Source organism: Taeniopygia guttata, chromosome 11 (assembly GCF_048771995.1).
Source record: "Taeniopygia guttata chromosome 11, bTaeGut7.mat, whole genome shotgun sequence".
NCBI classification, from domain to species: Eukaryota; Metazoa; Chordata; class Aves; order Passeriformes; family Estrildidae; genus Taeniopygia; species Taeniopygia guttata.
The window spans coordinates 3,737,670-3,762,429 of NC_133036.1; the positions used below are offsets into that span (position 1 = coordinate 3,737,670).

The window sequence follows — 24,760 nt, forward strand, 5'->3', positions numbered from 1 at the left end:
GGGAAGACAGGTGACATGAAAATCTTCTCTACCCAGCAATTTGCTCTCTTTGACTGCAAGTGGAAAGAAGAGCCACTTAGAACACTGTCTTTGCTTCATATAGATAACATATTTATTGAAAAATCTGCTTCACCAACAACGGTGAAATCGTGACCAAAAATTACAAAACATCATGGTAGTTGGCTTTATAAAAATAAACTGCAGGAGTATGCCTCACTGATTTGTACTGGTCTCTCTCAGTCCCTTCCTCCTTTAATGGTGCATATTATACTCTTCAGCATAGAACCATTCTAGAAAATTGCATTCCATCCAAAAAAATGCACTTGTTTTTCCTTAGCAGAGGTCCTTAAAGTGACTTTTCCCCCGCCCTCCCCAACAATAAATATAGAAAATAGCCTCTAAAGAAATAAATTTTAGTTTGGTCAGCTTAAAAAAAAGGTCCATTTCCCCCCTGTTGGGATATGTAGTGACTAAGCAGCCATTTAAACAGTATTCAAGTCTTTGGTGGCTTCAGCTGCTTAAAGCTGCAGTTTTATGTACAGATGATCAGCTGAGGTTCTTTTTTTTCTCTCCACAAACCAAAGACTATGAGATGATGTCAGGTGCACATTCACTGCACCTCCATGGGGAGCGATCCATCACCCTGGAAAGCAAGCAGTCAAAGGAGGTCATCTTTGGCAAGGCAGAGCTTTCACACAGAGGGTGTCTTTGGTGGATGAACCTGCTGCATCAGCTGCGGCCGTTTCACGCGCGGTTTCCGTCTCTTTGGCCTGCTCTTCGCTTTGTTGATCTGCACCACAAAGAACGCCAGGACCACCATGGCACCGAGAAAGGCAAAGACAGGAATGGTCTGTCCCACATCCTGGTTGTACCGGCCTGGCATTATACCTAGAAAGGCAGAGAGGTTTGGAAGGCACAGTTACCACGTGAGCCACGATGGCTTTGTGGTGCTAATGCCATCTACCAAAAGGATCCGCAGCTAACTCTTGTTCAAAGCCCCGGCAGCCATTAATCAGATTACATTTCAGACAGGAAGATTAACAGCTGCAGACCGATTAGTGAAAATCAGATGGGATGCTAACATTACAGAAAAGCACCAGCATTTCCACCTTGACCTATTTGGGCACATGAAAGCATAGCCCAGATTTCCCCTGTAACAACAGTCTTCTGTTTTGCATGAGAAGAGAGATGCAGACACTTGACCATAATCTTACTACTAAGTAATTGCTGTAATTCAAATCCTGATGGAACGAGGAAAGTGATTTAATGCTTGCTTGCTCCAGAGACTGTGCATACAGTGAGGATGAATGACCTAGAGAAACAAACCCTTCATTTTTACAGGTGTCTCTGGTCTAGCAGCTCAGACTGGGAAAAGAGCACATATGAGGCTTTCCAGCTGCTTCCAGTTCAGCCTGCAATGCCAATCTTGTGAAGGAGAGCTGCCCACTTGAAAGCTGTTCTGAATGCTAGACATCATTTGTTAGTGTAATGGCTTGTCCAAGGCACCATTCTGACAAACTCTTCTGGACGCTGCTTTTGTGCACTGATAGAAGGAAATTTTAATTAGAAGTGGGAATGTGGTCACAGCTCCCAAGGACAGGGGCTGCTGCTTACCCATCAGACTGAACAGCATCCAAACAAAGCTCAACTATCAAAATGCACCCACCAAGATCTTCCCAGTATATCATGCACACTTTCTACTGAACAAACTATTACTGTATAAAAAAAATCTTCATCAGACAGCCTTTAATAACAGTGCCATACTATTATATGCATGTTTTTTACAACTGAAAATAAACAGTAGCCTCTCCTACGGCTGTGCTGTGTTTTGCAGTTTTTTTCAAAGCTTATGCAAAGAGCAAAGCCAAAACAGCAACTTTCAAACTTTTCATTATTTACCTCCAGGAATGTCCCATGCTCCACTTTCTCCGGGGGACAATGGTCTCACTTGGGGTCGGTTCTGTCGAAAACTGGGCAGTGCCACTTTATCAAGGTCAATTGACAGTAATTTTTGATGTTTCCAAAGGTTGCTAGAAGAAATGAAAGACAGAAGTGTCTGCCCATTTACTTCATTAACGCAAGGAATCTTGTAGGAACACGTAGAGAAAGTGACAATACATATACAACCTATGTATAACTCACTAGTCTGGACCCAAATCATGACCCAATCCATTCTTTAGGTTCTGCAGATTGCAGGCCTACAAATTTAAATTCAGACACCACAGGGACACAACCTAGATTAGCAACTATGTACCAACAACTCTCTTGCACACAGACTTCCAAAAGTAACCAGCAGACAAGCAAGGGCTGTGTGCTGAGCACTCTCCTTCAAGGGACTAACAAATGGCACAAGAGAAGGCAGCACTAGGAGAGTTGTCCAAGAAAATGCTCCAGAAAACTCTTTCCAAGGCACATGATGACAGTGGGCTTCATCAAGACTGTTCACCTGAAGTTGGAATCACTCAATCACAACAGTGACTTGTGAAGTTATTTTTAAAATCCCTGGGTTTCATAGTGTAGCTATTAGGTGAGTCAAAATTATTCACTGAAGAGGCATTAATCATTATTTCCTCTTTGCAATCTGGTATTTTACTAGGAAAAGGCATTACAGCTGTCCCTTTCAAAAGCAGCTAGAACAAATTATTTTTCAGCTGAACTCAAAAGTGAGACTTCTTGTACAAGAAAGACATATACTAACCTGGGGGCAGTTTCATTCAAAGGCTGTGGTTTGGCCCAGGACAGGTGAGGACAAGCAGGAAGGGAACGGGGTTTAGGGTCTCCCAAATGAGCCTCGAGCACCTTTGAGTAGCGATGCAAATGGTTACCTGCAACTCACAGCAGAGAAAGGCTTTGGCTTTTTTACCCAAAGACAAGCAAGATAAAAGTTACCAACACTGACCCTGGGCTAAAGAGTGCTGCTGTAAACCCAGGAGCTGTTTACAGTAACGAGGACTCACAGCTAAATATCAGAATTAACCTCAGGGTACCATACAAAACAGTAGGAGCCTGCACCTACCACAGCAGTTAATCCAAGTTTTTCTGGCAGTATGTGAGATAAGACTGAACGCTTTATAATGCTCTGTTGCTAGCAACTAGAATGCCCCCCTACAGAACCAGGCATCTGAACATTCCTACTCTATGAAAAAAACATTTTTTTCAGTCGAATCCCAACTATATTATCACAGCAAAACCCTGGAATATGTGCTCTCTTCCAGTGAAACAGCACAACACTGCAGAGCTCACAGCCAACCAACCTTGCTGGCACAGAACTCAAGGGATCTGCCCCAGCCTTCCTGGCCTGTGAGTCCCTCAGCTTCGGGCTGTGCTTGGCCACTGCGGCTGTGTCTCACCTTCCATGCGCTCGGGGAGGGAGAAGCCGGCTCCCGACGGCGGCCGCTGCCTGTGCTCGGAGTGGCTGAGGCTCGGCGGCATCACCCCGTAGGACGTGTACTGCAGCAGGGAGTCCAGCAGCCAGAAGCAATCTGCATTTCACAGCCCCAAGCCCCAAAACAAGATATGCATTATGCCACATTTTAAATGGCTTATCTTTCTGCTAAGAAGGCTTTAATGACATTTAGAATTACAATCCATTTTGCTGGCTTTCACTTTCAGAAAGATGCAATTCTCAACGCACACCCCACATTCCCCTGCAACACACAAACACAAACTGTTCCGTCTTAAAATATTGTCCCTTGTGTACCAAACCAGGCTCTTTTGGGGAGCAGAACACAAAAAAATAGGTTTTGAATACAGGAATTCCAGGTTAGACACGATATCTAAGTTTTGATAAAAATCATAAGGTTCTTCAGTGCAAGCAAAGAAAGCTCCAAGTTGCTGGTATAATTTTTAACAGGGAAATGGAGAATCAACTGTTCTTCTGAAAGGACAAAATAAATACCTTGCAAAGTAAAGTAAGAACAAGGTGGTGTTTACAGTGCAAGGATATGACTCATTTGTTTTCTCAAGCTTAAAAAAACAAATAAACAAACGAAGGAGAAACATTCTGGCTGCATCCCAGCTAAAAGTACAAACATAACCTACAGCAGCTGAGGTACAGACCAGGCTGGCAATCATCACAATACACGTGATCATGGTTTTCCTTTGCACTTCAAAAGCTCATGATCCCTCACTTTGATTCTCTCCTGAATTATTACTACCTTAATCCAGAGCTACCCCTAAGGAACAAGCACTCCAGCTAGTTCACATCACAAGTCTAAAACTTCCCTTTGCAGGAGTAGGACAATGCCTTATCAGCTATTTCCACCACACAGCAAAGTATTTTTCTCAGAACTTCTGCCACTAGGAACAGTTGGCTGGGAATGGGAGTTAATCTTCATAATCCCAGTGTCCCTTAAACCCTCACCTTTGATTTTTCAAAGAGGTCAAACAGATTTTAAGGATTTATATTCACAAATGTTAGGAATTTTCCTCAGTTAAAGCCACTGATGTCTCTGCAGGAGACACAGCTCCTGGTTCACAATTTAAAAGCCAATTTTAACGGATTTCTTTAGAGCATTCCACTTTCTTGCTTCAGATGTCACACTGAATTTAACAGTATGAGGGAGGTCACAGAACATTATTTTCTATTACGGAATTTAAAGCTATGTATCTTCTCTTTTGTTATGTGCTTTCAATAACCTGCAGCGAGCACTAAGGCACCAATGTGCAGGTGTTAGGGCAACTCACAGGGAGCAACCTAAAGGCAGATAAGGAAAGATCACAGAGCTCTTAAAAAACCCCAAAATGTATGGTAGAGAAAGAAATGAGCTACAAATGGAGAGCTCCCTTAGGCAGTAAGCTCCTTTAAACTTATATAAATTAGGAAAGGGATGGATTGCACAATATAGTATTTTACAATGTCGGTGACAAAAGCTTAAAAAAATATAGATGTACTTTTCATCACAAAAGGAAAATTCACTTATGTTCAGTGGAAATGCAGAAAAAGACTTCACATATTGGATTATCTTCCTCCCCTCAAGCCACAGATCTGCCAGCTTGTGCTTTACATGTCATGAGAAACCTAAGCCACTTCTTAAAAATTTGCAGAGTCAGATCAGACAAACTGCTAGAAAAAAAGATTTTATAAGAATCAGCCCTAGTGTGTAGGCAGAGAGCATGGCTTCTCTGGGAGCCACAGAAAACACAGACACAACTTGCACAACTACAAACAAATGCCCTGACAACAAATGGAAGTTCCTACTTCCTGACATGTTTACCCCAGCTGGTGTCAAAGTAGGATAATCTGAAAGTAGTAATGCACAACTGAAACACTGAGCATTACCATAAATCATCACAGGAAACATTGCAAAGGGAACAAGGCAGGCTGAGGTGCAAACTCAAAAGATAAAATCCACTGTTCTATACAAACATTCTGAAGATATAACTAGGGAAAAAGTGGAAGGATCTCCTAATGGCCTCTTCACAACTTCAGATCAAGAACGTGTAACCATTCAAGAATGTGTTTTGTTTGCCTTCTGCAAACAAAAACACCTCAGAAAATAATAATAATTTAAAAATAACAACAACAAAAAACCCCACAAGCCAAACCCCCCTTGCAAAACAGCCCACCCCAAACATCAGCCCCCAAAGCTTATGGAACAGGAAATAACTGTGTGTGGTAAACAGCTCCATTTATCAGAGGGCTATTTAATGTGGGGTGCTCCTTTGCTGTCGATGCACCTCATAGCATTTCAGCAGAGCTCTGCAGAATTGAGATTAATCCCCAGTAAGGAATATTTAGAGTCCCTAAAAACCATCTGCTTCTGGTGGGGGCCGTGAAAGCCCCAGAGGAGAGCGGTGAGTAGGCCAGTGCCTGTCCCCACGTGCACACACCTTTCTGCCGGTGGCTGTCATCCAGGCAGTTGGAGTCCCCGTACAGAACGATTCTGCCACCGCCTTCCGAAGGAACTTGGTAAAGCCCCAAAATGGGGACGTTTTCAATTACAGCCGTCTCCTGTTTTAAAACTTCAAGACCTAAAGCAAAGCACAAATAAATTTCATAGCCTGCAGAGCGTCAATATCGATCTACCCATGAAAGAACACAGCCCACATTTCCAGCTGACAAATTCAACAATGCCCCACACCACGTCACACGTTTTTGCTAGAAGTTTTCAAAACCACCATGATGTTATGACAAAAATGAAACTGCTCCAAGACCCTGATTGTAAAGTTTCCTTACTGATAATAAATTCTTTTCTTCTCCACCAAAGAAAGAAAAAAAGACCTCACAACCTGGATTATTCCTACCTTTCCTTCCTAATATTATATCCATTAGAAAAAATAAAGACAAATTTCATTTTTGCATCTGAAATTTATCCCCTTTACTTGAGACATTGTTTAGACAGCAGAAACAAATCAGAGAGCTCTTCTGCCTCAGGAACTGCAATGAAAAGGAGTCAACAGAAAAAGCAGGTCTAGCAGGCTACTTGTCAAATTGACACTCTGTCTTCTTCTCTCTCATAAAAGGAAATACATAAGTCATTGGCATACAGGGATATTGTGTTTTCTCCAAAAGGCTCCCACAGATGAGCTCTACGTTCCAGAAAATTTCTCCATGAGGTAATTACCTCTGCTAAGTCAAAAATACAATGAACTCACTGATCTTCTCAGGCAGTTGCTGACTTGTATCAGAAGCACTGCATGTGCTTCTGCTCTCTTACTCAAACACTCTTCACCCATCTGCACAAACTTGACCTGCAACACCCTAAGAGCTCTGCTCAGAGAGCTCCTGCACAGCACTTCTTAAAAGCTCATCAAACACAAGATTTATTTTTCAAACTGCCTGCTGCCATTACAATTCTGAATTACCCTCTCCCAAATGAAAAGATATTATGATAAAAGAGGATGGAAATGCATAGAGAACAGAGCACTCAAGTCTGAGACCACAGGCATCCTGTATGCATAAAATTTTCCCTTATGAGAGTTTCACTGGTGACATTTTGTCTACTAAAATTTTCCTTATTTATATCCTTAGATCACCACAGCTACCACAACACTCATGCTAAATATGGCAATGAAATATGTCAAGGGGCTATATTTCACTAGCATTTGAAATTTATGAGAAATGTGAACAAGTAACAATTACAACACAACTCCTCCCCTTCCAGAGACACATGTACATGTGTGATCATGTTTCCATACAGCAATCACAATACAGGGCTGCATGTAACACTTGGATGTTGTATTATTTAATAATTGTATGCAGAGTCACACTGCAGCTGCCTGTTCAGCACCAGCTACATGTTCTAGGCAACATGAGGAAATGTAAAAATACCTACCCTGTCAATGTGGGTTTGCATTTATTGTTTTTAGACCTTTAGACTTTGCAACTTTGCTTGTGCAGTGACCCCAAAGTTCTACTCAAACCATGGAAAAAAGACCAGGAAGCTCTTACCTTGATCCTTGAAAGTCTGTGCAATGACGATGCCATCTTCTGGGAACTTTGCAATACTGCACCCTGACGCGTAATTCACTGGAAAACATCACAAAGCTGCTGTGTAGACCACAAATGACACTCCCTCCCTTCCCTACCCAACAAGCCCAGGAAAAAACATGCCCAGAAACACTGCACTGAATTTGCACATTTTGACCAATGTGTGTATTTGCAGAGAAAGCTTTGCCAAGCACAGCTTTTACAGGCTCACCTTTACACACTTTCCAAATCTTTCAATTTAGGAGTTTTTTTAAACTGAAAACCTAAATCAATTACAATGAAAAAGTCTACAAAAGAAGAAATAATTTAAGAAATCATTTACAAGACTCTTTTCACTGAATCTGAGCAGTTCCCTTGAATCTTGCTCAACCTCAAACTTGCAGAAAACTGAGTTTCCAAACACCCCACTGCAGTCTGTGCAGGCAATGGACTCCAGTACTCACTTTCATGACTTGCCATGGTAAAATCTCCTTCATACAGCCCATCACTAAAGGCCATATTCCAGACAGAAAGCAGATCATTGAGAGCTGGTATATTAGCACCTCCAGTATCAGGCATCCACCACTGCCTGTAAAAATTACAGTGTAATACTGTTTATTAGTACACAGAATATACTCCTAGAGTTTGGATAACAGAAAGTCACATGTCCTCCTGCATACAGACTTCTCCAAAGCCATTTAAATAATGAATTACATCTTAAAGCCTTCTTTAACTCCATGGGCATCTGAGCAGCTGTCTCTGACAACACTGCTTTTGAGGTAAAGTTAAATAATACTGATGTAAAACTTCTCAGTGCATTTCAGCTGCATGAAAAACTTCAATTTGCTAGAAAGAAATTCAGTCTTATGCTGTTTGTTTGGCTGAGGTAAAAATGACAGTCATGTACCTTGCTTCTCATATTTATAAAGAAGCAAAATGTCACATGTTTTTTCTTTATCTGCAATATAAGCATGCAGTAATTTCAGTAACAGGTACATGACCTGGTGATACTCTTGCAAAGCACATTTTCTTTCTATTCTGCTCCCCTAAAGTAAAAACATGTCCATTTTATTTGTTGGTCTTGTCTCCAATTTCTTATTTCTCTTAATTGTAAATGCTTTTCTTGGCATTAAAAGTAGAATACAGTACCAAAGAGGCCTTCAAAATCATTATAAAATGGGTACATATGCTCCTTAAGCTGTAGCCTAAGGTCAGTTCTGCTACTTAAAGTAGCACCTTCTTACAGGTAACATCCAAGTGCTGAAGTACAGTGCATCATATTTGGGATTTTTAGGGTAACAGGCAGAATTCTATGGCATTTTCTTTCCCAAAGCACTTGGAAATAAGTCAGTACCTTGTGTTTTCATCATAAAACTTGACTTTTCTCATCACAGATGTGTTGTACCAGTCGCTAAAGACTATCAGTGAAAGTCCATTATCAACATCCCTCCTCAGCTTGGTGATCTCTTCAGGGAAATACTCTTCCTCACTGTCCACCATCAGTAAAGTCCCTGTATGGAAAAGCAGAAACAGGAGTTCTCCAGGCTGGTCACTGTGATGTTACCACTATTCACACAACCCACACAAGTGCACATTTTCATGTTATCTGGTCCATGTGCCCTGCTCTGGCAGCTCATCTAATGAAGTCATATTTAAGGATGGTAAATATGAGACAATTGTATCCCAAAATTAGTTTGGCAGCACAGGAAGTTGTTAGGATGTTACTTATGACTCCTGCTTGTGTGGTCTCAAGAACTGAATGCCCACATGTGTCATGTATGTGTTTTGCAGTTTGGTGTCACACAAATGCTCCATAAACTGAGCCAAACTGTGGCACAGCTGAATGAGGGGATTCACCACTGATCCAAACTGGAGTGCTAATGCAGATGCAGCCTGGTCAGGAGGCTTTTCACTGCTCCAGCTCTATCAGTACTCCCCTCACTACTGCAGACTGGCAGCCAGGTAGGCAGCAATTACTCTGAAACATGGTTTGATTCATCCCTTGAAAACTACAGCTGCATTCTCGTAGGCTTGACTAAAGTGCCACTGCAATTTCACAAAGCCCTCTCTCACTCCTGTTAACAAGTAAGCACAACTTTCTCTGTATCACTGAAAAAAAAAACCACAACCAGAAAAATATACTTTTATTCCCCGAAAACATGCTTATACTTTTAGACTGGTTCTAAATACCAGCCCTTTTGCTTCTTCACCTCCTGATTGCCCAGAGAGGTGATGAAATTTCCATCCTCAGAGACAACACAACTCTTGACAGGATGATACCCTAAGCAACCTGATAAACTGCTGTGAGCCCCATGTCTCACAGTTCCTTGCAACCAAGCCAGTTCCACAAGTCCAGGGAGTCTGCATTTGGAAATTCTTCTGACAAAGATCCAGTAGAAATGGGACAGAGTGCACCCTCACAAAGGGTGAAAACAATATAAGCTAGGGACAACTGGCAGATGGACCACAGATCATTGAGTTTTATTCCCCCCACTTCTTCAGGAAATTCCAAAAGCCCAAAAAACTACAATGGTGAATCAGAGGGGAAAGAAATCCCCTAATGCTGCTCTCTATCAATTATAAAACTAGTGCTCTCAGAAGAAACACTCTTTTACTACTTTTTAAAGGGCTAACATTTACATATCCATGTGTACATCCACTGAACTCTAAAAGCAGTGGTGAGATATTCACTGAAGAATCAAGATAAACAAAGGATTACTACTGGCAACAGTTCCAGAACTGGCAAACCCAGCAGAATGCACTCTCACAGTGCACTGAAAAACAGCCCAGCCCAAAACAGAAGAGGGGTTTTGGAGCATACCATGGTTAAACAAGGGGCATATGGAAGCAGAAAAGAGCAGAGACAGCTTGCTCTGTCCCCTGCCTGGCCAACCTATCCAATTTCCTTCCTCATGAACAGAGAAACAAACCAGATACTGCTCTGCTATCACATATGGTTGGATGAACATTTTACCCACTCTTTTATCCAATCAAAGATCACTAAACACAAAAAAAGAACCAGGATGCACACCTTCGATTTTAGTCTGTTAAACAGGTCATGCTTCATTACGACTGTGCCAAAATCTTTTGGCAAATACAGTTCTGCCTTTGTGGGACTGAACACTGAGGAGCTTTTAACCCACTCAGAGGCTGACTTTCCCTCTCTCTTTTTTTCATGGCAAGGACAGAGAACTGCACTAATTATACTAAACTCAAAAGCAAGCTTCTCCAGCAATACTCCACACAACTAAGTATCAGCACATAAATAATAAATACTTCCAATGCCAAAATATTTTTCCTACTACCACTAGAATTTTTATTTGTACCCTCAACACATTTTTGGTCTTCCAACAAAAGGTCATTTCAGAAAAAGTTAACAGTATGGAGAACAAGGCAATTAACTCATGCTTACCATACTGACTTGCATCAAAACATGTAAATGGGGAACCAAGAACTTCAACAAAGTACCCCATGCTCCTGAGGTGCTGGTACATGTCCCTGAAGTTTGTGTGGATGTGGTCACCATTCCTTAGAAAAAGAAAAGTTTTGAAGACATTTAGATCTGGCATGTAGAAATCCGATTTTCACCTTTTTAATTTTCTGAAATTCTGTCCACCTGCCACCTCTGCATACTCCGAGAAGCTTTCCAAAAAAGCTTGTGTCCTGGTCACTGACCCAATTAATCCTCACTGAGATACTGTTGCATGATTTTTCCTATGGAAAGATGGAGCTTCCCTGCTCTATCTATGAAAGGTCAGTGAAGTCTTTCCCTGCTTTGAAGACAGTCTTCCTTAAGAGACAAGGAGTCTTTTCTTGTCTTTTAAATTGTCAAGTTTGTTTGGTAAGTGAATGTTGAAGCAGTTAACAAAGTGTCCCCTTTAACTTCCTGTGAGAAATTAGGTCAGAACAGAAAAGCCAAACAAAAATCTCAGTATCTTAAATCAGCATTTTAAAAGCTTTTCATTTCATGTGAATAAAACCACAGAGCTCAAAAAACAATCCTGCACCAAAAGCATAGAGTCCAAGTATTTTTCATGGATTTCTTGCAAAAGATAATCCCATGCCCCTCTGAAAAAGGCCAGAACTACAGCATTCAGTAAAGTTATCCCATATCATTAACACAGAATCAAGAAATACTGATTTAATAGAACCTGAGATAAATACCAATCTAATGGATCATTCTTCATCCTCAAATTATCCCTGGGGAAGTATCCTGGTGGATAACGGAGGTTATGATATTGATCCCAGAGGACTCGTTTACTACGAGGTGGAGTAGGAATAATCTTCACTTTTATTGGAAGCTTCACCGTTGAAGTCTGCTCTGCACCATTCTTAGACTGAAGGACAGAACAAACTGCAGTGAAATCCTTTCTCCCCACAGCAATCAGTTCACCATGGATTGTAAAAGACCAAAAAACTGGAGGTACCAAATCTACTTTTTGTCACCAGTACCAGCTCCAGAGACAAAGAGATTACTTTTGCCCTAAACTGCTGCAGTATTTTTTTCTGCACTCAGCAGTTTATAATTATACTCAGAATGCAAAATACTTAACATATGTTACAACTGTGATCTGGTCCAATTGTTCAAAATCTTAAAAGTTTTTCAGGAACAATTAAGCATGGTTCTAGAGGAAACATATTCAGGCAATCTTTTTCAAAATACATTACTTAAAATCCACAATAAACAAATGAAATTATGATGTTGGTCCCAAAAAGAAGTTTCCCAATTCTAAATTATATGCAATTTGCTCTCGATTATAAAGAACATTTTTTGTACTCTTTAATTTCCTGACTCAAATTTAACTTATGCTTCAAATGGCAGGGCTAGAGCAAACCCTTAAAACCAAAGTATTTGTGTCTCAGAAAGCAGTTTGGATAACTCTTCACCCAGAAAACCCAAACTGCACAGAACTTACTTCATTTTCTGCAGGGGATGATACTGTGATCATAACATGACCCTGAGCAATGCCTTCCCAAGACGCTGCTTTCTTTGCTACAGAGATGGAAATTGCCAAGTATCCAGACCAAGGCCACAAGACTGGGGAATAGGAGAAAGCCACTTCAATGTTATCCCCATTTTGGGGGAGATAGGGCTGCCAGTCTGGCTGTGAAATCAAGAATACAGAACACTGGTAACATAGTATTTGCAATCAGTATTTTTAGTGCACATAGCCCTTTTACTCTGCATGAAGTAACAAATATTAGCTCTTCTGAAGATTACATCAAAGTTAAAAATGCCCTCCAAGCCTAAAAGTTCGGTGTTATGTCAGCGAATCAGCCCAGCTGTGACAGCACCAATGACCCAGACCAGAGGCTTTTCAGAGGCAGGACTGTGAGAAGCTGCCCTAGTGAACCTGCTTCAACATTCTGACATCATGTGCAAACTTTTACTGGTGAGAACAGAAGATTTCCCTTCGATAACAAGGCAAGCTAACAGTGGAACAGAAACAGACAATTACATCAGCTGTGTGTATTACCACAAGCTAATGATCTTCGATAAGAGCTTCAGTGCCCTTTAATGTAAGCTTGAATTTAAAACAAACCTCAGGAGACACTAAAATGTTAAAATTAGGCTCATTTACATTGGCTGGAGTTACAGGACATGTGTCTTTAACTTGCATCAATTCTCAAATCTATTCTACATTTCAATTTAATTAAAATCCTCCTTAGCCAACCAACACGCTCAATATCTCGGATGTGAAAGAACAGGTTTGGCAGCAGAGCCTGGTTAAGCTGATACATTCAGGTTGCCCTGACCCATGGAAAAGGCTTAATTTAGTGTCAGCATACTTTACTGAGATCATTTATGTTCCAGGATGAAAAAAAAAAAAAAAAAAATTAAGAAGGTCTGTCCAGAAGATTTTCAATGCTACTAGAGAATACAAAGAAATCTCTAAGTACATCTTAATTCAAAATGGTTTTGCAAAGATAAAATGTTACATGCCCTGAAACCAGTGCATTGCTTGAAAATTTGCAGACAGCTCATGTTGACAAATCCTCCAGTGTGGGTGCACCCTTTAATCAAACAGTTTGCATCTCTTGCTCCAAACAGTGAGGTTTGTTCTATGAAATTCATAACTAAAATAGTATTTTCTGGGAAGGCTTTAGCAACATTACCAGTCAGAATTCAGAACAATGTTAATACTTACCTTGTCTACAATTCTCCCAGTGACTCCCATGCCATTAAGGATAGTAACATTGACAATAGTTGGCATCCCTCCATAATATATGGGCTGAGAACAATAGGGCCACATGTAGGGACATTCAGTCAAGTCAATATAGCTTGGACTCAAACTACAGCAGGACAGAGAAGAGAAAATTTAAAGAGGAAAAAAATTAACAATGAACATAAGAATATGCCACTACACATAACTATGAAAAGGTTTCAGATAAACCATGCCAGTCATAGTTTACCAAGCTCTCATCTCACTTCCCAAATATGTCCCAAAATCTTCTTCCATTCCTATTTTTTCTTTTAAGTTTTGTGGAAAGATTTTCACACACAAAAAAGGAAACATCGCAGCACAGGGAGAAGGTCCTTATTCTCAAAAGTTAAAATTTAAGTAGTTTTCTACTGTGTTCTTACATTATTTATAACATTTAAGGCTGTAAGAGAAAAGGATCATCCCCTACACTGCTGTGTGACTTTTCATCCATTATCTGGTCAAAACTCATGCTTGAGATTATGCAAGATCTGTGCAAGTCCTCACTGTTGCACAAGCACAGATTGCTCAACTGAGCTACACATGCACCACCTGCTCTCCGAAACAAAAGAGCAAATTCTACTGTACCACTGATTAATTAAGGATTAAAATTAACCTGGCCTGTGGTTTATAGCTGTTGAGGATCTGATAAGCTCTTAGAAGATCCAATTTGCCATGTCCTTGCTCAAACATGTTGACTCCAGGAAGTCTCCGTGCTGATGCAATGAGGGCCTGTTTCATACTTGCTGGATTCACCATTTCACGCTTCTGAACTGTGCTGAAGGAGGAAAAAATAGACCACAAAATCAGTTTGCTGTAACATTCTCTGTTCATATTTGTCTATTATTGCTTGATTTCTCATGATACAAATGCAGAAAAGTTTCTGATATATTCCTCTTTAAAAAAGTTGCTCATGTATTTCTCTTTAAAACTAACAATACATGAATTTTTCTCCTTACAATGTGCTCCAGGACCAACAGTCATTACAACCAGGGCAGTATCTTTATATGCTAAATAAAATAACTGTCTTCCGAGGGGGAAAAATACCTCTGTTGTTCAAACAAAAATACACCATTTTTTGGAGGAAATATGATGGTGACTTTGATTTTTTTCCATGCTTCTCAAATAAAGATTTGTCTCATCCATATGGAGTAGCTATGACAAACACAGGGCATGGACTTGCAGTTCCCATTTTCAAATTCTTCAGTGTGCAACAGCTGACTTATGGAACAGGATAATGGCCATAAACCCCTGCATCCTATAAAATTTACAAGTACATAGACCATTACCTACTACAGGTACCTACTTTGAGCAGCTGCTCTTTTACAATAGTTGACAGAAGTGCAGCAATTCCAAATTATTAAAAAACATGACAAAATTTCCTCACAGTAGTTATCCCTAACTATATTCTCAAAGACCTAAATATTATTCCAAACAGTTCTGAAGTTTTTTCATGAAACACAGAGGTAGCCAGATAAGGTAGTATCTCAAGCAGAACAACAGTGATTTTACTCTCTTAAGTTTGTTTTCCTACATGTAAACACAACTTTGTTTTATTTGATGATTTCCTTTATAGAGAATTTTATTACCCTCTTGTCTGATATTTTTCTAGAGATTCGTATATAAGGCTTACCTCACTAAGAGAGTGACAGCACCTGCCACCACAGGAGATGCCACACTTGTCCCAGAGAGGGAGCGGCATCCACCTTTCATACCAGACCCTCTCACTCCAGAGCCGTAAGTAACAATATCAGGCTTCACTCTGCCATAACCTCCAGGCAGCTCCTGTGAAGGAAAACAAAAGAAATATTGCTCTAATGTAAAATGGGCACTGATGGATTCATTTGGGCATTTAAATTAACTGCAGGACATTCAGAAGTAAAATTAGCAACCAAATTATCGGAGGTTCAGCATCACAGAACAGCAACTAAGCCAAAGAAGGACTCAAGCTGTTTAGGACAAGTTCCCGACTTCTCAAGGTTAGGGTGATCAGCATTTCTGCTAAGCAGGAAACCACTGACCAAATGAGAACCACACTGATTACTGGCCACACAAACAGAAGCATGTGACAGTCCCCTTGATCAAGATCGCCATGCAAGCTCATCTGACAACTTGTGTGCATCAAGCACCCCCTCAGCTCCACAGGCAAGTAAGTGCAATTTCACATGTAGCACCTGGAAATCCTAGGATTTTTCGACTAAAGGACAAGAGCAAGCCTTCATGCTTGAGATTTAACCACACAGACAAGTCTTCACCATGAATCAAAAGAAAGTGGATGTTTTATAAATTCATCAAAAATGTCAATAGTAGTCAGGACTAATAATGAGAAACCCTGAAAAGAACATTAAGCTTCTTGCTTAAAGACTTACAATTCCTAACTATTCTGATCTCTGATGAAATCTTTTCCCCAACACACATCTACATAAGATTGCCCACTCAGAAAAGGTTGCCCTCCCAAGGCCCTTATTTTGGCTGCAAATGTGAGTGGCCACCATGAAAATATCTTACCCAAGTGGTCATTCCCCTAGATGAAAAGCGAGCTATATTATCTTCAAAGTCAATGCCACCCACTCCAATCACATCCATCTGGTCAGCAGGATTATTGAGAGTCCTAGAATGAGTTGGGAGACAGGGATATAAAAAAAATTAAAACAATACCCAAAAAAACAGATACAGTCATAAGTTTATGCTGGTAACAGAAGTGCTGCCATCAGATTTTTATCACATACTTATACTTCACAGGTGACTTCACAGCAGCTTATCAAGCAGTTACTAACTCAGTAACTATCAAACCATGTACTTTGAAGACAAAACAAAATCTATTCTTAGGCATTTATTTTAGAGATACACCAGAAATTGTTCTGGGTTGACCCTTTATATATTCCTTAAGTCCAAGATCAGCACCAAAAGCTGTCTGCTCACACTAAGAGGGAAATGTCAGATGGCAGCACTGCCATTTCTTCTTTTGCTGACTTTCTACTCTTTCAAAGAGCAACAGTTAAATACTTCACAAAATGCAAGTAATAAGGACGGGGAAAGAGTTTAACTTGAATCGCTTTCTAAGATTAGAGAGAAAAAAAAGGAGAGAAAACTTCCTGACTAAGCACAATGACTTCCAAACCCACAGAACACCACAGCCAGTTCCCTTTGAAGTGGTCGCTGATGCTCACCCATATAAAGGGCCATCGTTGCCAATAGCAGAGACCATGATGACATTGTTGGCAGTCAGCTCCCAAACCTACAAAAAGCAATGTTTACAATAAGGCTCTGCCACCAAAAAAGAGACTTTTCTAACAGACATAACTTCTTTCTGAGACTTACAAGATGCATCTCACTGTGCACCCAGTATTAAGCTCTGAACTTTCCTAAAATGCTTTTAGCAATAACCCAGCTCTGACAGCAACACTGCTGACAGAATCTTCTTACACCAAAGGAAATACTTTTGTCTGTAACAAAGCACTGCAGTTAATAAAGTCAAGTAGTCATTATGAATCCCCTCCCTCTGGGGAGTACAATGAAGTCACTGCCAAACTAAATTTCAATGCAGGTTTTAATAAGAAAAAGCAAGGAATAATTTATATGCTTCAAACCCCTTAACTGGTCTTTACAAAGAACTACTATATTCTTTAGTTGAAAAGTGAACTAATTCACTTAATGCTTTTGAAGGCCAGGCCAAACATTCAGGGAACTATGATATTTACAAAGACAAAAAACCAATTCCATCTTAACCTGAACCAAATCTCTTAGCACATAGCTGAATCAACTACCTGCACTTTTTACTTACTTGTTCTTAAATTCACTAAAACCATGTCATACATATTATTTTTAATCATGAAATAAATTAATCATGCAGAGATTAAAAAACCCAAGACTGGATTCCAGTTAAGTGTCCCATATTAAAGGTCCTTTTAGTTGTCTGGTTGGGAGTCATTTTCTAGCATATTGCCAAGCATTTTGTTAAGGGGCATTTTCCATAACTCTGTGTACATCTGGGTTGGGCTTGGGTTTTTTTATCACTCATTCTTTATACATATTCCTAAAAGCCCAAACACTGTACAACATTCCTGTCACACAAATGAAACACAGAAACTGTCAGCAGGACTAGACACAAACAAGTAGCTCTGCAAGTCCAGCATATGTGTGATACAAGCATTATGCCCACTTCATTTCCTCATACTAACTTTGTCAACAAACGGATGATCCATGAAGTCTGGCCCACCAATACTTAGATTCAGTACATCTATCTTCTTTAAAATTGCATAATTAAAAGCATCCAGAAACCAAGATGTATATGAGACCTATGTAAGAAAGAGGGGGGGAAAGTTACCATTAAAAAAAAAATCTGTGATTTCATGACAATGCAGACTTTAGACAGAGAGGAAAAACACCAAAATAAAGTATAAAACTGACAATGGTCTTAAATTTCTAGTACTCAGTACATTTGAGTGACTGCTCCATTATACACTTCCATACTCTATTTCTGGAAAACATACCAGATTTGGAAACTGACAGAAATCTTACAGTAAGTCTTTTATAAATAGAAAGCTGTATCCTTTCCACTTATCAATGTCTACATTTATGAGTGCAAACAATACTCCCAAAGAAAAGGATTATTACAGCATTAACCTGAAAAGGCAGGAATTGAAACATATGTAAAATAGCTACCTGATTATTGGTGAACACTCTGAAAATGTGCAGTTCAGCATTTGGAGCAAATCCCTGGCATTCCCTCATGCTGGCTATCACACCTGCTACAAAAGTCCCATGGCCTAAACCTATCAGCATGAGAAGGAAACAAAATAAGACATCAGAACACAAAGAATTCCATTGCCAAGAATTTTAAACGCTGAACATCACCTACAGCAAAAATCACATAAATTTAACAGACTTTACAACAAACCAACAGTGCTGGGTTCAGTCCTAGTCTTTTTGAACCATATTTTGCTACTAGGTTCAGTGGGGACAGAATTTGCATCACACTGTAGCCAGACAACCAGCTGATGAAACTCGGGTGATTAATTCTCCAGTCCATCCACTCCTGATTGCTGCCAATGAAATCATGACAAAAACCAGTATTTTGGAAAATGCAGCTCATTTCAAAGTCAATGTATTTTAATGCAGACTTCTGAAGGATTTTTATCCTGAGTCTGCAATAACCAAATTTTGTTAAGCATGAGCAATGAGAAAACACTTTTTTCTCCTCTCCTCAAAAAACACTTAAGCTTTTGCTTTATTGGACTGCCCACATTACATTTTTGTACTCCAAATCTGCCTGTCCAGCAACCCTCTGGGCACAGAACTTACAGAAAGAGCTATCCAAAAGCAGGTGCTGCAATGTAATTACCATGAAAACAAACTGTGGAGGTGCAAACAAGACTGAGCAATACAAGCATCTACCTTAAACCCTAGGAAGAGTCAATGGCCAACTGACTCACTGACCCAAACTGTATTAAGCCAATAATCTGTGAAAGCACATGATCAGGGCAAGTCAGGGTCAACATAGTAAAAGGAACACAAACATAGTGTAGAAAATAAAAGGTTCAGTTATACAGAATAGAAAAACTTCACAGGAAGGTGCCAAACTCTGGTCAGTTTAGGACTACACAGTAAGGAAGGAAAATGCTGTCCCTCAACAGTATGGAAACATGTACCACTGTGAAACAGCAACATGAAAAGGAATAGGAAAGAAAACACCTTCTCTGGCAATGTATTCACAGGTGCACAGTAACGTTTTGCCCAGACATTTTTCAACAGCTATGATGAAGTGTCACATATGACTCCAAGGACACTTATGCACCACCTTTTTGGAACCCTAATAGTCCCTGCTGAATTTGGTATGAGTACAAAGTGCCTGGGACACTGCAAAATTAAGCTTTAAATATCAAGATACAGAGTTTTAACAGCAAGCAGCAAGCACAGCAGCAAGCACAAAACACACCAGTGTCAGCAACAGCTGGAAAACTGCACTGTAACTCACCGTCATCCAAGGTTCTCTCATTAGTCCAGTTTGTTCTCTCCTTTACATTTTTGAAATGTGGATGTTTCTCACTCAGACCAGTGTCAAACACTGCTACTCTCACACCAGCACCTATTAAGAGAAAACATTGCTTTTTCTGAATCAGTTCCATAGCAAATCTATCCTATCAAGTTAAAAGGGAATTTTGTTTAATGTGGTAAGCAATTTACAATTCAAGTCAGCTACAGGTAAAAAATAAACTCATATTCCAACTCAAAAATTCAGTCAAAGATCATAAACATGACCAACTTCCCCTAAGTAAAGTAGGGGAACAAACAAGCACTCTATAAATATACAATGCATTCCAAACCAAATTATTTCTCAATCTTTGCAACCTGACAGCCAGTGAGAGGTTAACACACACGAGTCGATTGTCCTCTCCTTACGCTTCAGTTGTTTTTCCAAGGAGGTTATTGTTCTCAGGCAACAAGCAAAAGCATACCTGTGTAACCCATCTGCCAGAGGACATCTGCCTGCAAGGTCTGAGCAACCTGGCGAGGGATGGCTCTCAGCAAGCGCCTGCTCGAGTGCCGGCCTGTGGCGTGCCAGAAGCCAGAACCCAAAGAAAGACTTGCTCTTCTCAAGGGGCGTGATGACTGCCACTTCTGAGTCCACCTGGTTTCATTGCACTGCAGCACTGGATCAGCTGTGTAGAATAGGATGAAGAAAATTAAAAACAGCATGAGGAAAACCATAATAGAATTGATTCTTACGGAAACTTAAGACATCATAGTGTTACAACAAAAGTATTAGATTCTTGAGTATCGAATTTCTCTAATCAACATCAGTAAAAGTTGCTGGTTTATCTACCACAGATACAGAGGTCTCTATTCTCAGCTAAGCCACTGCTGTAAAAGAAATGTTCCTACATTGCAGATGGAAATACAGCATGCTTCAGCAAACGTATGACAAGACCCTTGTAAATCTATAACCAAAAGAACAGATTTATGTTCATTAAAGAAAAACTGCAGGGCAGTTCTCATTTGTGTAATGCTACGCTGATGGTCTGAAATAAGGCTAAGAACACTTTTTCAAGGCAGATCCCACGCAGCCACACAGAAAATAACTTACACTCTGAATACTTGAGTGACCGGAAGACCTTTCTCTGAGGCGTCACACGCTTGATGTTTGGATGATCTTCCAGAGTGAGGACTCCATCCTTCTGCTTCTCGTTGATCTGAACAACTTCAAAATCGCTCGGATAGTCACTGGCCGGGTTGTTGCGAGGTACAATCCTCCAGTTCTCAATATCACTACTTTTTAATGCACTTGAAATAAATTTACTTCGAGCTTTAGCTGTGAAGTATCCATTAAAAGCCACAATATACTCTGGAACAAGAGCACAACTTTGTCAGAACTGGTGTTTAAGCAGCTAATGCATGAATTCACATTACAGTCTCAATTTTTCTTTACTAAGCACAAATAATCACAATTTGGGGCCCTTTTCTAATGTTTTTACAAGTTTGAAATTTGTTTCTGCACTATGTAAAGGGTTAGGGGTGTTGGAAACATAAGAAATACGACAAAAAACTTTGAAAGGAAGGTGGAATTGTAAATATCAGGGAAAAGCAAAATGATGTGAGAGGAGTGAGGGAACAGATTTATTGTTACAAACTGATATGCCAATCCACTGTTTCTGGACAGGAATGGTTCAAAGACTCTACATGATACTGTGATTTAGTGCAAATTACTGAAACCAACTATGACAACCTCAGAAAACAAAGTCAGACTCACAGCCCAGTCCCTGATCTGCACCAGTGATTTGTCAGCAGGCTCAGCTCCAGCTCACACCACCACACTCAGTGTGTTAAGGTTGTGGCCAGCTATGCACAGGAATGTCACTTCTGCCACCCTCCTGCAGCCAGGCACAGCACAGCTTCACTGCAGGAGTACTGCAGCTTCCTGAGGCAACACATGGATGCAGGGCCAAAGTGTCCTACTGCTGTCCTCTGCCTTCCCAGCAGCAGCATCTGCCTCACTCTGCCTTTCACCTGCTCCCTTAGCTATTATCTGCCATTTTTCCATGCAAGTATCACTTCCACACATTTTCTTTAACAAATCCACGTAGACTTCTTACTTTTCTCTCCCTTTCAAGGCCCATCCGTGTGGTTACATTTTATAAGAGAGCCTCAAGCATACCACTGTTTTGACTGGCCGGGTAAAAAGAAAAAGCTACTAAACACACCATTCTTGCCCACCTGAGCCTTCCCACTCCAATTTCACTTTTAAAATCCTCTGGATTTCCCTCTCCCTTCTCTTGTTGGAACGCTGTCTCCAGCTAAACAAAGAACCTTCGAAAAAGTGCTCCTCTTTTCAAATATAGAGAATTTAACAGATGATGTTAAATGTTTCTAAAGAAACATGTTTCCAAATGTCATGTCATGTTTCTACAGAAACCCTGAGTGTTACAATTGCACGAACACCACAAATCAGTAACATACACATGAACATGACACGGATTTATTTTTTTTACTGCTTAACTCTTTATTACCATGCTCCACGACTGTCGAAGTGAACTCCACTTTCAAAGTAAGACGAGAACATCCAGGACATACGTGAGCCTCATGAGAAGAATTCCCTACTCTGGTACCAAAGTGTTTTTTGCCGCAGAGTAAAATAACAAACAGAACAAGCCAGATGTTTGCAAACTTCATGGTCATAGAAGAAAATGGTTTCATTCCAAAAATTCCATATATTCAAATCACAATTTTCTTCTTTATAAACTAGTTCATTTTTGTTTCAGTAAACGTTGCTTTCACTGTGCTGATCAACTGGATATTCTGAAAGCTGGATCCAAAATAAGTAGAGATTTCATGGTCTTTTCAGGTCAAGCCTAGTGAACAGGCTCATTTCTTTCTCCGCTTCTTCTCCATTTTGCATTAAATGATTCAGTCACTCAGGATGTGGCAGCTCAGTCCTGTACTCCATTTCTGATGGCAAAGTTAACTCCCTAAAAGAATTAGCAAAGCTGATTGCAAGGCAACCTGTAAGGCAGGGCAATACAGAAAATAGATGCATTAATAATTTGTGTAACTGTATAGTCTGAAAATCACAAAAAAAAAGACACCTTTGGAAATTCATTTTAGAAATAATAGGGAAAAAAGTTCCTCATATTTCATTTACAATTTTTCACCAACACTGAAGTTTTTCCCTTGTTCAGACCAGAGTACATGTGAAACACTCGGGCATCACCCTGACAAGAGAACAGGCAACAATGACCACCAAACTCAACCACACTTCCTGAAATACAGCAAAGAGCTAAAAAATACATGCAAGTCCCATGGCAGGGAAAAAGTGAAAAATAAAATATTAACATGATAAAAGTGTCCATGGACACCTAAAAAAAGCATGTTTTTTCCCATTCAGAAACATGGAAAATAGAAATAACGCACAGAACTTCATTTTACCAAAGGCGGATCAGATTCAAACTCTATGCCAAAGCCAGGTAAGGACAAAAGATAACAGAAGGGGCAAAGCTGCAGTGACTGTGCTTGAAATCTACATGAAAAAAGTATTTCAAAATTTTTTTGAGCCAGGGTGTGTGTTACTAAAAACATGGGCACCCGAGGAAATAAGAGCTGATAACAGCATGTGAAGTTAACAGAAGGAGTTGAAAGTGTTTTCCACATGGAGGGACAGCCTCCTCCCCTTATGTTCCGACGTGCATCATACACTCAAGAAAAACTGCAACGCTAGTATTCTCCTGAATTCCAAACAGTCAACTAGCAACTGAGAGCTACAAGGCCATTAAAAGAAAAAAAAAAGAGAAACATTTATGTCTAGTTTGTCACAGCACCTGGAGAAGCAGAACAGAAGTGTATATTGCAGCTGTGACTAGGACTGGAAAGTAGGGACCTTATTAGGGGATTCACATGATTTAGGGGAATGATGGGCTGACCTCACAGCATAACACATTAATCGAGTCTGAATGCAACAGCTGTTACTTCATTTTCATTTAATTTTATTTAGCATTATCAAGTAATTCCTTGCAATAGGGACAGAAATTACATCTATTTTCATTTGACTGACAACACCATGGCAGACTGGGAACTGCCTGTGAGCAGTTATAAAGTTTCCCCATCCTTCCTAACTCAACATAGTTACAGTGCACTGACTTCTGGCCTCGGCTAAGCTCTGCCCGCCTTATCACTCCATCGGTTAATAACCCCTATAGCAATAAAATAAAACAACCACACAAATGAGCAAAGTAAACACTCTTGTAGCTTAATAAAAGGTTGTATGCAAGCACGATAACAAAGTACGATGGATACTAAGAGCAAAGGAGCAGCAGGCCAGAGGTTTATTCTGTTCACCAGCCACACCGCGAGGGGCAGGACAGGACTCACACTTGCCAACTTGCCCCTGCTCTAGAAGAGCTACCCCGGGTGTAGCCACCCTGCTCCTGCCGAAGCGAGGGCCCCATCCCGTGGGCTGGGCACGCCGCAAGGATCCCCGGCTGCAGCGCAGTCCGGGAAGCTCTGCCAGTACCAACACCGAGCCCCGCGAGCCCGGGCCCGCCCGCCCTCGGCCCGGACCCCGCGGGAGCCGCGGCGCTCCCGGCCCGCCCCGCCCGCCCCGCACTCACCGCGCCGCCGCCGCCCGGCCCGCCGCCATCTTGAGCGGTGTTTACCGCCGCGCTCTCGCGAGAGCCCCGCGCTGCGCAGGCGCCCTCAGGGGCGGCGCGGGAGCCCTCAGGGGCGGCGCGCGCTCCCGGTACCCGCGGGGAATGGCGCCCGCGGCGGCGGCCCCGGACACGGCGGCCAGCGGGCTGCAGTTCAGCCCTTACCCTAATTCAATGTTGGGCTTAAAGCCCCTTGGCCAGCGAGCGGAAGGCGTTTTGGCAACACAAGTTTTATCCCGCACAACTGCTTTGAGGGCCAGCTGAGGTTGGCGTCAGCTGTGGACAGACCCCTGTCATGGATCCCTGACACCCCATCTCCTGCACAACTTCATAGCTGTCGTTTCAAATGGCTTGATTTTTCTGGGGTCCCGTTTCTGATGGAGTTGGACGAGTCTCAAATTCTCTCAATGTTACAAATGGACATTATGTAGCACTATTTTGTCACTTACTGACAGAAATAACACTGCACCTGCTCATGCTCAATTATCTCAACTAGAAAGTGAATAGAG

The 24,760-nt window shown here is 40.9% G+C and overlaps 1 protein-coding gene across 1 annotated transcript; it reads right to left on the bottom strand.

The window, feature by feature from the left end:
- Positions 1-89: 89 nt before the first annotated feature.
- MBTPS1 (membrane bound transcription factor peptidase, site 1) lies at positions 90-24,639 on the bottom strand. The gene is made up of 23 exons (XM_002188921.7): positions 24,216-24,639; positions 22,122-22,614; positions 20,702-20,959; positions 20,073-20,276; positions 19,592-19,702; positions 18,280-18,389; positions 17,796-17,912; positions 16,785-16,852; positions 16,123-16,225; positions 15,248-15,399; positions 14,231-14,392; positions 13,561-13,705; positions 12,328-12,516; positions 11,576-11,748; positions 10,824-10,939; positions 8,766-8,922; positions 7,876-8,000; positions 7,394-7,471; positions 5,833-5,973; positions 3,351-3,482; positions 2,699-2,825; positions 1,900-2,030; positions 90-888 (listed from the first exon to the last, which is right to left on the bottom strand). The coding sequence occupies exons 2-23, from the start codon at positions 22,306-22,308 to the stop codon at positions 692-694; spliced, it is 3,183 nt and encodes a 1,060-aa protein (XP_002188957.4). The 5' UTR covers positions 22,309-22,614; positions 24,216-24,639; the 3' UTR covers positions 90-691.
- Between the last annotated feature and the right edge of the window lie 121 nt (positions 24,640-24,760).

Excerpts from the sequence above, each read along its gene's own strand:
- MBTPS1 (XM_002188921.7), bottom strand. The coding sequence starts at position 22,308 with ATGAAACCATTTTCTTCTATGACCATGAAGTTTGCAAACATCTGGCTT. Across the intron at positions 18,390-19,591 it reads TGAGAGAACCTTGGATGACG|GTTTAGGCCATGGGACTTTT; the intron begins GTGAGTTACAGT and ends TCATGCTGATAG. Across the intron at positions 12,517-13,560 it reads CTGGGAGAATTGTAGACAAG|CCAGACTGGCAGCCCTATCT; the intron begins GTAAGTATTAAC and ends TTGATTTCACAG.